Below are 15,116 nucleotides of genomic sequence, written 5' to 3'. Positions count from 1 at the left end.
CAACAGATTTCACTTGGTTCAACACAGAGCTTTCAAGCATTTCTATAATTTCTCAAAATGTGAGTGAGTCGCCTCATGACTACAAAGAGTAGTCACGAGTTAATGTTAAATATCTGCCTCCTCAAACCCTCCTTTCCAGAGGACGAAGGGATTTTTAAAAATAAAAAGTCAAAATGAATAGTTCTGTTAGTTAGCTTTTGTTTAGTAACCGAAACTTGCTGGATCTTCAAGCAATTGACAAAACAAAGCATCCAGGCTGCAAACACAGTGTTCACTATTCCAGAAAAGAAAACTAACCCTGCAAATCTTGACTGTTTTTCATGAAGCTTAATTCATGGAAAGAAGGGCAGAGAACTGCCCTTTCAAATAAGTTTCAATGTATGTAATAATTGCTGGCAACACATTCTTCCAAACACCTCAAAGACCGAGCTATATTTTCACAAAATTCTTCAGTTGGTAAAAATGGGTTACTGCTAAGTGAAAGATGTTAAAGTTCTTTTCTGAATGCAAGAAAAGAAAAAATAAACAGGAAATGTCACAGATTGAACAGCTGTGTCTCATATTTAGCTAATGAACGCATGGATCTGAGAAAATGATTTATTTCTCTAGTAACTCTCATCCTGTAAACACCCCCTAATACTCAGCAATCCTCTTACCTGTCCATATTTACGGGGGGTTGATGTGAAACAATCATGTGCGTGCAGGTTACGGGTTTCCCGCTGTGTGGAGACTGTGTTGCATGCTGAAGCTGAGGTCCTCCCGAAGGTTCCAGGGGAGATACAGGACTGGTTATGACTACAGAGAGAAAGCACAATTTCATAGAAGAAAGTACCAAAGTAGGATATAACATTTCCTAAAAAGGATATCACAGCTAAAGTAAGCTACAATTTTAAAATGAAGTTAATCCCTCTGCTTTCTTCGTCAAGCTTTGGGCATAACAGCTTCAGAGATTTCAAAGCTAAAGCTTTATTGTCAGTAACATCAGTTTACAATCATAAAAAAAAATCAGCAAAATTAGTCAAAATAGGATGATATCTGACAGAATATTACACTGCTGTTTCTCAAGATACCATAAAGAGTAGAATAGGAGAACACTGAGACATCAACATTACCTCTTGTTTCCAGTTGATCACTGGCTGTAAACCAAAAGGAAACAAAGAGAAAATCTCCATGGGAAGGAGATTTCAGCAAGTAGCAAATCACAACCATAAAATACTGCAAAGAGCAACCTAAGATTGGGTGACATACAAAGACCATATGACGTCACTGGACAGCCTCAGGATGTTCTTTTAAAGTAATAACTACAGTCTTCTGCACGGTATCTACAGCCATACTAACTCATATATATGTCTATGAAAGGAAGCAGCTGAACCCTAGCATATGATACGATAATCGTAAGAACAATTTAGTATTCACTGTCTTAAATGCACTTGTCTAAACCACCTAAAGCACCTCCATTCATAGCTCCTGTTCTGCTATGACCTGAGTGCTTGGACTGAAGTCTTCAATGCTGAATGCTTATCTGGTTTTGGCAAGTTTTTATGACATATTTTAGCAATATAAGCTTTAGGAAAGGCAGAGTTATCTCCTCTTTTGAAGCAGCGGTCAAACAAATGACACAAAGGTGATGGATTTTGCTTCACTGTGTGATCTGGCCACTCCTATACAGGTTTCTTCCCCTTTTTGCCAAATAATAAGATTCAAAAAGATTAATATATTCAACTCAATATCATATCAAGATCAAGCAAAGCCAAAACAGCAGAGCAGCCCTGAGAGTGAGGGCAGTTTTCAATTTTCCAGCCACTGATGGACTCCAGGTTTCCCTTGGCACTGCGGAAATAGAGGCTGAAATTCTCCCCTGCAATCGAAGACTGCTTGCTGGAAGGAGAGCGAAAGTCTAAGGTTGTAATGCCATTTTTATTTGCAAGAATTATTTAAATCGTTGACAGCAACTTCAACAGTGCCTGCAGCAACAGATGGCACTCCAGACACATCCTGTATTAGCAGTTCCCAAACTGTTTTTTATTTAAAAAGATAATATGCAAACAAATAACTTCCAAACACATAATGAAATTCATGACAAATAGTTTCCTGGGAGTGCTCATTTGCACATTCACTTAAAACATGAAGGAAAAAAAAGCAGTTTGAAAAGCCAGTGCCACTATCTGTCCTCTCTGTTACTCAGAGCAAATACAAAAGAGCGAGAAAGATTATCATCACTTGTTACAATATGCTATTATGACAATTTAAGCTATTTAATCTGTAATAGTTTAAATCTTGCTAATTCATATTTGCTTATCGTTGAATATACACTAACTTTTATTTTGCTTCCTTTATTGTAAGTATTAAAGTTCAGATGAAATTTTACCTAAAATAACCAGAAGAGACGGAAAAAAACAAACAAGGGAACTGAACTGCAGGAAAGATTGAGTGTGAATATTACAGAGAAACTCCATGGCCAAATTCTGAAAGAAAAGATGTGGAAATAAATATCAAGTGAATAAAGAAGCAGGTGGGAAAGAGAAATCACAGGGGAATGTTTAGGATTGTGAATGGTTTGTTTTGATGACAGATCGTATTTCTAGTACGGTGCAAAAAGAAACTGCAAAATCACTAGCTAAGTTTGTCAAAACTAAACTATTTAGCCTGTTTCTTTTTATTTTATAAATAATTAAACTTAGTAAGCAACTCCCTCTTGTTAAACAGCAACATAACAAAGTTACTGAAACAGCTGACTCATTTAGTAACGGATAACTAAACAGAAAGGCTAATTAAATAACATTTACTAAGACTTCAGTTATACTCTTCTAATGGTTTTCTTAACTGCAATTGTGCTCAACAAGCATTCATTCACCTGTTGCACTCAGGGCACGGTTAAATACAATACCTGCTTCTCCAGTGTTATTTGCCTTTGATATATGCCCATTTTGTTGGTCATTGGGTTTCTACAAAAGAAGCACAATGTTGTAAATTAAAAACTGCCCTAGAGGGAGGAATTGAAATGTGTCCAGTATTTATGCATGACAAGTTTGCGGCACTGACCTTATCTACAGCTTCTACACGCCTAGTTCTCTTCATTATCTCTTCAAGCCTCTGAAAAAAAAAAATACAAAGGAGGAAAATGTTTGCTGGCAGTAAATTAATCTTCTCTGTCCCAAACCATAACTGCCTGTCATTTATCAAAGTTGCATTTGCTTATTGCAAAAAGATAAATGATTTATTACTGTTGACAACATTCTTTTTACTTTCACATCAGGCTATATCAGTGATAACCACAGATTTCTAAGGGCACATTAATTTCATGAATAACTTTCTACAGCAAAGGTGGAGATTAGTTGAATTACAGTTTCTCTGCATGTACCTAATCATAGAATGGCTTGGGTTGGAAGAGAACTCAAGGGTCATAAAATTCCAGCCCCAAGCTGCAGGCAGGATTGCCAGCTGTTAGATCAAGGACTAGATCAGGTTGCCCAGGACCCCCTCCAACCAGGATTTTAAACACCTCCAGGCACAGGGCATCCAAAGCCTGACTGGGCAACCTGTTCCAACATCTCACCACTCTCTCAGTAAAAAAAACTTCCATAATCTAATCTCTATTTCCCTTCCTTTAGTTTAGAACTATTCCCCCTTGTCCTATCACTGTCTACCCACGTATCTACCTTCTTCCTCTCCAAGCGCTCTTGCTCTTCTCTCTGGAAATGCTTTTCACGTTCTAACCGAATCCGCTCCGCCTCCTCCCGTAGGCGAGCTTCCTCTTCTTTCTGAATTGATGGTAGACAAAGAAGCAGGGAAAAAATTACTATTCAAGGACAGATTTACACTGATATCAGCTCATCTATACATATCTGCAACATCACACCTTGAGGTTTAAAGCTGCCAAATACTTTCTCAGACTGAACTGCACATTTTTTGATTAATTCACGTTTTGCATAACATGCAGAGATGAATAAGGTTCTGTGCCTGTTCTGACTGGCATGTACTGACAGCAGACCAGATGATTCCTAACCTTCAGCATTAGAACAGCAGCCAGCAAAGCATCCAAGAGATCCATGTATTGAGTGGTGGACGTTTTTGGAAGTCACACAAAAGAAATGGAGTGCTTTATTTGGTCAGCAGAATTAGTGAGACCGTGGACAAACAGCCAAAGGTACATTTGCACAAGGTTACAATTCCTGCTTTTTAAATTAAATGTAAAACTTCCCTGGAATGTACTGTAGAAATGCTTTGCTCCCCTGAAGTGACAGTGTTGTACAACAGAACTGCTACAACAGTTCACTCCCACAAGACCAGGTTGCTCAGCTTCATCTAACCTGGCCTTGAATGTTTCCAGGTATGAGGTATCAACAGTTATCCTGGTCTCCAGACTTTCTACAATTGTACAGACAAACAGTTCTCTCACATAACACCATTCATAACCTTCCACCGTTGCAATTCTGATTTTTTTCATCACAGGATTTGTTATAAATTAAGCAACTTTTTACAAGAGAACAAAAACAAGCTAACAAAAGCCCTCCCTACTGCAAGCTTTTTCAAGAAGAAGCATCTTTACTCTTCAAACCACTCCATGAAATGAACTCAGCCACAATCCTATTCACTCAGTGTAACATTTCTATTTTAAATACCCCTCTAAATTAGGTGCTGCACAGAAATTCCAAGAGGGGGGCGTACTTGTTTCTGAATGCGCTCCATCTCTTCTTTCTCCTTCTGTTCCCTCTCTTCTGCCTGTCGGCGCAGCCGTTCTTCCTTCTCCCTCTCCTCCTCTGCATCTTTTTGTTTTCTTTCAGCTTCCTGTCTGCGAGCCTCTTCTTCTTCTCGACGAGCTCTTTCTTCAGCTATCCTCTGGGACAGCTCCTCCTTCTTCTGCCTGCAGCGATGAAAAAAAAGCATAAGGTAAAAAGGAAGAAAGCAGACTCCTGATCCAAGACATCAGCACTGCAGAACAGTTGGAGAAAGGCTACACTGTTTTTTCTTCCATAAAAACCTCAAAAACATCTGAACAGGATGAGGCCAAGCCACCTCTTCTGCTTCCAGCAGGCACCAAAGTTAACAGACGCCCTATGGAACAACACAGAACCATTGCAAGGTTTTACTTTCCCATTATATGACAGGATTCCATTGATCCCTAGCTCAGGTCCCTTCTGATTCAGAAACTACAACTGACTTCGCTGTATCCTGAAAGACACTTCCCTCTGTTATTCCATTTAATCACGTTTTGAAAATCATTCAACTCCTGGTTCCACACAGGACCACACAAAATTCAAATTTTACGCCTATGAGTGTTCTCCAAATGCTGCTCAAACTCCAGCAGCTTGGGGCTGTGATCACTGCCCTCTGGAGCCCATTTCAGTGCTTCTCAGTGAAGAACCTACTCCTAATACTCCACTTGCCCCTCACTTGATGCAGCTCCTTGTTATTCTACTGGACATATTCTACACTTCAGCACAGGAGCCGTTCTATACTTCTGATTATTCTTGATGTCTTTCTCTGCTAATTTTCCTAGTTAATCGGTTTTACTCTCAAAAATAATACAGAACTCAACACTTAAGAGGTGGATTCACCATGGATAATTCATAGTGACATCTTCTATTTTGTTCTCTTTTCCCAGTAGTTCATAACAGATCATTTATTTAACTGATCACAAATCATCTGATACTTTCGTATACTCAACTCCAAACAAGATCTCTTCCCAGAGAAATAATTAGCCCAGAGACCACCACCATTTAAGCAATAATTATTTGCGTCTTTGCTTTCCTTTATGCTTAATGTATTGGTATTCAGCTTCCATTTTGTATCCCAGCAATATAAGATACATCTTTGAACTCTTCCTGACTGGCTTTCATCACAGTGAAGGCCTGCATTATTTCATTGGCCACATGTCCTTTCAGATTCACTTAAGAAGGCACTCTGAGAACTACTGAGAACTTTTCATTTTGAAAGCTGATTATCCTTCACCTTTTGTTTACCTCTAGTATTTACTTGCCATATCATGTTTCATCACCGCAGCTAACTTTCTATAAAATCATTTTCAGAAAGCTTCGTGACGTGGTCATGAGCCTTTTGGGAATTCAGACTATTATAACTGCTTTTGCCTTGCTCCTGCATTTGGCAGTGTCATTAAGGATGTACAACTTCCAGAGGCATTGCGTCCATCCAAAAAGGTGCTCAACTTGTGTTGTGTTACAGCCACAGTCATAGGTGTCCAGATGGGCTGGTAGAAATAACACCCTATGTTAACTACATTCAACACTGTTAGGCATCCTGATTTTAAATGAGAATTTTTTTTTTTTTAAGTCACAGCTGCTAGATACCTAAAAAGATCTCATGGTTCGAAGTAAGAGACACTGCCACTGTTGCAGTGTTGACAACAGCTGAGCAGGGCTCTTTTGTCAGAATAAACAAGTATAGCTTTGTTAGTCTGAGAAAACAATCAAGCACTACACTGAAGATCTGCTCTCTACTGCTGTCCTGTTTTCAACCTCTAATAAAATGTATATCTATTTGGGATAGGTTTTAACATTACAGATGTGTTTATACATACATTACTCCCATGAAAAACTAAAAAAAAATTATTATACATTATAGTACAGTGTCAATCTGCACCTCAGCATTGTGCTTCATATATTACAATATAACAACAAAATATACATAAACAGTTGCTAGGAAGCTGCTAAAAATATATTATCCACTACAGAGATGTAAGACCACCTTTCAAGCTCTTCTCTCTCCCTCCTTTCTTGCTCCTCTCGTTCCCGCTGCTCACGAGCAAGGCGCCTCTTCTCCGACAGCAGCCTTGTTGCTTCCTCAGGATCTGTTGTACCTGCAGAGGTCTTCATGGGAGCTGGGGGTGGAGAAAGTGCTGGGGGAGCAGGAGGTAGGGATGGGCTGGCTGCTAAAAAAGACAGGAAGGAAAACTGGTCTCAGCAGGCAGAGTAGCCAAAATGATACTCATATTTTTCTCTCTTGATCTCTTTGTCTTGCTCTGCCTCTCTCTTATACATTCTTACCTCTTAAAAGAGAAAGAAAATACAGTTTCAAATATTCTGTAAAGTATTTTTAAGCTTGTAAGTGGATTCGGGGGATAAATAATTTTCTAAAAGCAAGGAATACACATATCCTAATGGAAGTTTGTTTTGTGAAAGCAGCTTCAGTTGAAAGGTTAAGCCAACTCCTCCATCAGCATAAATGCTGACAGGGTCTCAATAGGAGGAATGCAGACTCACCAAGTCCCTGCCATCATATTTGCTATGTTTCAGAGACCAGAAATTACACGTGGTAATATTACATTTTCTTTCACTTGATTGACTGCAGCTGAAAATCAGAGCCACACTTTTTAGTGAGCAGGCTAGTCCCTTTAAATGATCTCAAATATCAACTGTCTGAAATGATCTGCAGTAAGGGCAGAATGCAAGCTGCTCACAGTTTTGCAGACATTCCAGATTTTACTAGCCAAAAAGAATTTCTGCAGGTACTTTTGATATACGTTATGGCTGGCAAGGTAATTCACAGAAACAGTGTAGCTTCTTACAAGTCTTGCCACTAATGGCATACCGTGGCCTGCATTCAAATCTCATGAGGCTTTGCTGTCATTAATTCATTAAAATTGCTCTCATGAAGGTAAAGATGGCATTCCCTCCTTCTCTATTTTTTTTTTTATTTTTACAGTGATAAGGCAAGCACTTGCCTTCATATTATCATACTCTTTACCTGGGACCATCCTTGGCCACCTTTAGCCAATTGATAGAGGAGACGTTACAGATTTTTCTTAAGTTAAACATGAATTCACACTTTTGCAAGCTAGCTTGACATTTTCTAGCATAGGTACAGGGCATCTCTATTATGTTTTTTCTGTACAGGCCAGAGACCATTAACAACACACAAGCTACTTGAAGGAAAGCACTCTCAGGGTAATCGCATCTGGCAAGGATGAAAACATGGACAAGAAAATGGATAGGGAAGTATTTGAATTAGCAATTGAGTCAGATCCTGAGAAGATAAACATGAAGCAAATCATCAGAAATGGCCAAGAGATAACTTAAATCTACATTTCTAACCAGTTTCCAGAATATTGTTTTTCTTACCCCATTAACAACTTCCAGTAGGGGTTCCACAGAATCACCAAGGTTGGAAAAGATCTACAAGATCATCTAGCCCAACCACCCACCTATCACCAATAGTTCCCACCAAACCACGTCCCTCAACACAACATCTAAATGTTTCTTGAACACCTCCAGGGTTGGTGACTCCACCACCTCCCTGGGCAGCTCATCCTCGTGCCTGACCTCTCTCTCAGAGAAGTATTTCCTAGCATCCAACCCAAGTCTCCCCTGGTGCAACCTGAGGCCATTCCCTCTAATGCTATTGCTAGTTACACAGGAGAAGAGGCCAACTCCCACCTCACTGCATGCTCTCTTCAGGTAGCTGTAGTGAGCGATAAGGTCTCCCCTGAGCCTTCTCTTCTCCACATGTCCCCTCCTGCACATCATCGCATGCACAAACACAAATTCAGCTTCCTTCTCTGTGCTCAGTGCTCACATCTACTGAATTCTCTTCTATCTTTTTTTAATCAAGTACAATTTAGGTCTTCCTACAGCTCTTTGTGTGTTTTCACTTTGAATTCAAAGGCTGCATATGTATACCAGTCATGTTAAAGAGTTTCCAGGCCTGCCCCCTTTGCCCTGAGAAGGATTAGCACAGTTCAGCCTCTCACACTGACAAGTGGCTGGTACAACCATAGGGAACAGACCTGGTCTAGGCTAACCCTGAAGACAAAGCAGGGAACTCAGAAAAATCTGGGTGATTGGAAAGAAAAAAGCAAGTAACCTGAGTAGTCCTAAAGCCTGGGAGTCCTTGAAAGCTATGCTTCATAGCCTTAGTGACAGAAGAAAACATGGTGTTGCAGTTACAACCTGGACCAGGAACACTTGCAGTAGTTGAACTCTGTCACTTGTACAGTTTTGGTACCTCAGCCCTTGTCAGTTTACGCACATGGCTCCAAACAGGGCTGTCACCTCTGAAGGTAGCACAGCTTTGCACTGCTTGAATTTTACTTCCTTTGGGTGCTGACTCTGACATAGCTCATTCAATACTCACCTGCCTGTCTGTCAGAAAGGATGAGGACAACTTGCATAGGTGTACCCAAAATACCATTACAACAGCAACAGCACTGGTAAAATAATAAGATCTGACTGCAAAAGCTTGAATAATTCCATCAGTGATTATTACCTGTTGACCTCCTGGCTATCTACACAGCTGACAGGGGTCTGAACCAGGCAAACGAGAGGCCACTTCAGATAATTGGCTGAAATAAGTTCTTCACCTGCAGGAATGTAATTCTAGCACCAAAAGTTGCATTTGCTTTTCTCTAGATTCCTGGATTCAACCAGTGGCTAAGTTTTGACAGTTTGGGCCTCTACCTGCAATGCAAGATCTGTCCTCAAACTTAGGGTCCAGTCGTAGGTCTCAAGTCATTTTATTCAATGGTTTTGACAAAATGTGTCTGATCTGAAGTGTTGCTCACCACTGTGACTACAGTATCCCTTTCCTCTGTCCCTCTGTGCTAGCTGCTGTTTCCCTGCTGCAAACACAAACTACTTCACTTTCAGATCCCCTTATCACAGATAACTTGTTTCTATACTAAGTAACTCTGTCACTTCTCAAATATTGACTAACTGCAGAGAAGTTGAGTCTCTCCTCCGCCCGAGTTAAACTGCCAAACAAACGTCACCATGTTTTTCTGGACTTTTCTTTGGACTTGGAAAGTACTGCATGTAAACACTTGCAAAGGTAACCCTTAGAAGTATCCCCGAAGTAATTTGAAAAGGAAGTTTTCTATGATGCAAGCAAAGACTATCAGAAAAGCAATAAATCCCACATGATCATTCAAGTCATCTCATACCTTTGTTATTTGCCCACTACCAACAGATACATCTGGGATTACACCTTGCATGGTAATACCTAGGTACCAGAGTGCAACTACTGTAACAGAACTTACTAAAACATTAACACAACAAGTTTTCTTGCAGAAGAACAACCTCCAATTATGCATCTTGCAGTTAAACATGAGATTATTAATACATAAAACTGTTTTCTGAAGAACAGTCAGAAGGGAATCAATTACTTTTAAATTAAGAACACCAAGTAACCCATCATGTCAATCCCAAGGGTGACAATGATCATTATATCCCGTCCTTGAGAAAGCTTATACTGTATTCACAATGGTCAAAAAATTCTATTAGAAAAGCCTCCATTTTTCACTTTCAGATGCATCTTTTCCTCTTCTTACTATTTATTATCATTATTGTATTCTACTTTACCCTGCTAATCTCACAGACTATGTGGTATTCCAGCAATATTATAGTTAAGCAGGTATAGTTTCAAGTTATCACCATCTTGCAGAAATGGACATTCTCATTGCTCACACTAACCCCTCCATCCCCCCCCCCCCCGGCCTTAGGTGATGACTTCCTGTATGGTTAATTTTTAGACCATTGTTGTTCTACTCCAGAGTCTGAAAACAAGTTGTATCCTGATGTGAGGGACAAAGTCCCTCTACTTATTCTCTACCAAAAAGACAGAAAACAGATGTGCAAAGCAGGTGTGCCTGTTCTGGCTGTTTTGCAAAATGAAGGCTTCAGCCTGTTTATACTTTTCTCATAATTAATACACATCTGTAGGTGTAACATTCTGAAAAACTTAGACTAACACTTGATAGAAAGCAATTTAAAGCTTTATTGCTTCAGAGAACCAGAGGGAAGAAATGAGAGACTCTTGTGCATTCCTTAACCTCAACAGGAGTTTCTACTTACCTTGAGCAACCTCTGCCTGAACAGTGAGCTCTTCCTGATTTGGAGATTCTCCAGCACCTGCTGATGTTTCTTTTCTCTCTTCTGTCCTCTCCTCACTGGCCTTTTCAGGCTCCTTTTCTGGTCTTTTCTTTTCATTCTCAGGTTTGACATCTTTTTTGACAGGCCGGATGTTGCCAGGAGAAGGAGGACGTGCCTGAGTAGAAGAAACTTTGGAGGAACCAGGTGGGGAAGTTATCTGCTTGAATGAGCTAGCCAAAGATGGCAATGACTTTGATGCATGCCTGTGTAATCACAGAGTGACAATCACTGTAAGACATGCTTTGCTGGACATCACCTACATATCACCTCTACAGTTAAAAACAGCTAAAAGCAAAACAACTTCCCTATTTCTCTGCTATCAAGCAGAACTTCTGGAGCAACTGATGAACTTTCATGCAAAATGCTTCACTTTTCAGCTCTCCAGATAAGTGAGTATTGACAAAGCCAAGAGGCAAGAAAGCAGATACATTGCTCGTTTTCCTCTTTCCTTAAAAAGAAACACTATTTTTTTTTCTATAAACTATATCATCTCTACTTTGTTGCATACAGAAAATACTGATACCAACAAATAAGGTAGCCCCCACAGGAAAATTGGTGCAAACATTTAATTAACAGAACTATTAGAGCTGCCTATAGCTCAGCCTCCAGCTAAAGCATGTACTTGGCTTACCAAACTGGAGAGGGAGCTGGTGATCTAACTTTGGGGTTGGAAGAAAAATGACCTCCTTTCAAGTTGGCTGAGAAGTTGGATGACAAATGGTCTCTCTCCTTTTCTTTTTTGTCAGTCTATAGTTCAGCAAACAAAGACAAAGTCAAGCCACAGTTCACGCAGCTAAAGAAAGCAAAGCGAGCTCATTTAAAGATAAAGGGTTGTGGGGCTGAGAAAAAGTAGTGCTGAGTCAGTAGTTTCTACAGCCTGTTTGACAAGTTCATGAATATAGCTTCTGTAATCTGACTGCTTTTGTCAGTAGATATACATTTGAAAACAATGATCCTTCTTAATCACTCTCTTTACTGTCTAAAGATGCAATTTGCAGTCTTATTTTTACACAGGCAAAAGGTTACCTTTTAAGGTTTGATCTTTGCTGGCTGCCACACAGTACCTTCCACTGCTTCCAAAGATACTACCTCTTTCCCATCAACTCTGGATTTCATTTTGGATATATATATATAAATATTATATATATATATATATATATATATACATATATATATATATATACACCCACCAAAAAACTCACTCTTTGGACTCCCATTTGGTAGAGTCCCTGCACAATACAGACTTCTTGCTTTCATAGCTATATGTCAACACCACAGAGTTATGAAGTTATGAGTGAGTTATGAAAACATGTCTAACAACCAGAGATGATGGAAAACAACTGTATGAGCATATAAAGCCTGGGCTATCTTTGTAAATCCATGAGGTGTTTTTGCATAGGGATAAAACTAGTTATTTTAAATTGTCAAAAACATCACGTAATACATGGTAAGTGGTTCCAGTCCTGAAGTTGTTACTTGACAGCAATTAACCAGCCCTTCAGAATTATCATTTACAAGAGTTATACTGATTAATAGGATGATAATCTTCCAAGTTACCAGACTATATAAAGATAGAATAAATGCATTAGAATGAATAAGAATTCCTGCTTGCTAGAAAAAATAATTGTCTATATAACATCTACGTCATTAGTCCTGAAAACACAGTATCAGCATTTTTTCAAAGTGAAGTCAAAAAACTGAATTCCTACAGAAGCTAACTAGTAAAAAGATTCTCTGTAACATGCAGGCTACTGAAAATAGATCTTAACTCTATCATTTGGTATTAACAGTATTCTTAAGTCATTTTTTTCACCAAGATGTATCAACTTATCTTCTCCTTAACTGAAAACCAAAGAACCAATGAGAAAGATCTTAGAGGTGCCAAACTGATAGCCCTGTAGTTTACAACATACTGCACGTAGTGCGAGACTTCTGTAGAGATACAACCCAAAGCTATGCCTCAGCCCAAACTTCAGCAAACTCTCACCTGCCTCAAAGATTAATACCGGCTCTGATTCATGCTGCCTTCATTTAACACCGCTTCCAAAAAGGATGTAAATAAAAGACAGCACTGTCTCCTTCTACTTTGCTCACTTACATAATCATTTGCAGAGAAGATTTCACTCTTACTACACTCTAAAACTCAGAGTACAAGAAAAAAAAATATCATTTGCTGAACTTGAGTAGTTATATCTGAACTGGAGCTGACTGCATCCTGTTGGCCTGGAGCACAGTCAACATGAATTTGATCTTGTCTGTATCACACTGCTCTGATTTTCCCTGAAAGTTCAGAGAAAAGGACAAAATGCTCTGCAACTGCCTCTGTATCTCATGAGAAGAAAGGGTATTTTGTAAAAATGTGTTGTTTTCCAAGCAGATTCTTTAGTGCATAAACAGGCTATATCAACAGATAATGTAGTATATACCAGCTAAAATCTAACCAACTATGAAATACATTGGAGGCAGCAGCAGGAGGCTGCAGAGGGATATATTAGAACGAGCAACTCAATCGGGTGGTTATGGCATGAGACATTAATTTATATATAATCGGCATACTTACCCCTGCAAGATGTGTTCTTCTACGTCCAACAGCATCAGTAGATGCAAAAAGCTTTGCTCGGTCTGCTGAATTCCTACAGCTCATGGTCTTGTAGGACAGAGGGCTGATGGGGCTGCAAGATGCTGAACGGGGACAAATGGGGATAACTACGGTGTTGGTTGTTTTTGTTAATTATTCATTATAATTATAGAGCATCATTGGAGAATTGACAGAGGAAAGCCAGCAGGAACAGAAACAACAGAGAAAGACAGAGAAAAGAAAGAAGATATTAATAAAGAGAGGAATGACTAATTCTCAAATCAGAACCATCATGTGATACCTTAGCTTGGTCACATGTATGGTAATGATACAATTCTAATACGCAGTCGTGTACTGATCCACTCATTGATTTCTTTTAAATAAATTAAATAGGTATGCCTCACAACTGTGTAGTAGAAAAAAGCTTTTATTTTCTGACATAGCTGATGGTTCTGAAAAGGAAGTTGATAAAAAAAACTGGTCTGAAATTGATTAGCTTAGTATATGCATTGGTATGAATTTCAACTACATTTGGAATAGGAAACCATCAAACTAAAACCAGAATTCCTATTAACTGTCTTGGAAGTAGAGGAAAATAAAAGGAGATGCCAAAGATCAAAACATGCTAACAACAGAAACAGTTCCATTTAGAAAATCAGTGATATTGACTGTTGTCTACAATCTCTAGCGTGATGTGTTTTTTAAAATACCTCATAAGCAATATTTGAAGCCCATCTAAATAAAAACTTTCAATATTTCTTAATAATGCTATAATAACAGCCAACTTGAACACATTCTCAACAGCAAAATATTTGATACACTACAAAAAGCAGGCTGATGACAATAAATCAATCTACAAACCAGGATTTGAATGAGTAACCAGGATGGCAGTTTTCTTTGGTTTGCACAAGGACAAAGACTATCACCAAAAGATCTCCTGCCAACGGCAAATTATCAGGTTTACAATGTTCCAAGTTAAACGTTAGAAGTGAACTGTAACTCTACAAAATGCATCAGCAGGAACTTTTTGCAGCAAAGTATCTTTAGACTTCCTCCCTATTTAACTTAAGGAGAATGTTGGGGGAAACTGCATTATTACTCCAGATATTTTTTTGTCTGCTTCTATTTGTCTCTCCTGGTTGCTTAATATAGTCTTGGCATCATTACTATTCAGTATCTTAGTTGAAGAAAAAGAGCAGAGTTTCTAATATGGTAACTTCTCTTCCTCACTTTCCTTAGAAAAGAACATTTCTTGCCTGTAGAACTCTGAGCACACACAGTTCTACACACAGTTAATTCTTCAGCCTTACAAGAGTACAACTGCTGTCACAGGAAGAGCTCATAGACTTAACAGTACTTTGCAGACTTAACAATCCTAACTCTGCAAATTCTGCTGCACTGGGAGATTATGAACAAAGGAAGTCTCAAGTAAATGTTACAGCAAGGGCACTCGTGGCCCCCTTACTTATAGAGATTTATGTTTAATAAGGTATTAAAAGGTGACAAATTTATAAAAATTAGAAAACAATAACAACTTAAAAAAAATCTTACATTTTTAAAAATCTGTTTGAGCATATCTAAACCAGACAGGAGGCAGTGGCAAAATGTATATTTTAACAGCTTACAATTTATGCATTTTCTGCCCTCTGTGAATC

At 38.9% G+C, this 15,116-nt stretch overlaps 1 protein-coding gene across 10 annotated transcripts in view; it reads right to left on the bottom strand.

The window, feature by feature from the left end:
* Positions 1-15,116, bottom strand: part of MAP7 (microtubule associated protein 7) — a 103,417-nt gene that overhangs the window by 7,356 nt on the left and 80,945 nt on the right. For 7 of the 10 annotated variants that reach the window (XM_065733467.1, XM_065733493.1, XM_065733415.1 and 4 more), the window contains 9 exons: positions 13,444-13,589; positions 11,515-11,630; positions 10,806-11,086; positions 6,706-6,889; positions 4,669-4,864; positions 3,660-3,761; positions 3,043-3,093; positions 2,888-2,945; positions 657-795 (listed from right to left, as the gene is read on the bottom strand). In XM_065733467.1, the coding sequence (XP_065589539.1) occupies positions 657-795; positions 2,888-2,945; positions 3,043-3,093; positions 3,660-3,761; positions 4,669-4,864; positions 6,706-6,889; positions 10,806-11,086; positions 11,515-11,630; positions 13,444-13,589 (1,273 nt within the window). The remainder of the gene's footprint in view (positions 1-656; positions 796-2,887; positions 2,946-3,042; positions 3,094-3,659; positions 3,762-4,668; positions 4,865-6,705; positions 6,890-10,805; positions 11,087-11,514; positions 11,631-13,443; positions 13,590-15,116) is intronic. The other 3 variants (XM_065733433.1, XM_065733476.1, XM_065733423.1) reach the window with 2 other exon arrangements.

Source organism: Cyrtonyx montezumae, unplaced genomic scaffold (assembly GCF_038088225.1).
Source record: "Cyrtonyx montezumae isolate F1298 unplaced genomic scaffold, pur_monq_1.0 scaffold_0, whole genome shotgun sequence".
NCBI lineage: Eukaryota > Metazoa > Chordata > Aves > Galliformes > Odontophoridae > Cyrtonyx > Cyrtonyx montezumae.
This window is presented reverse-complemented; position numbering and strand designations above follow the sequence as displayed.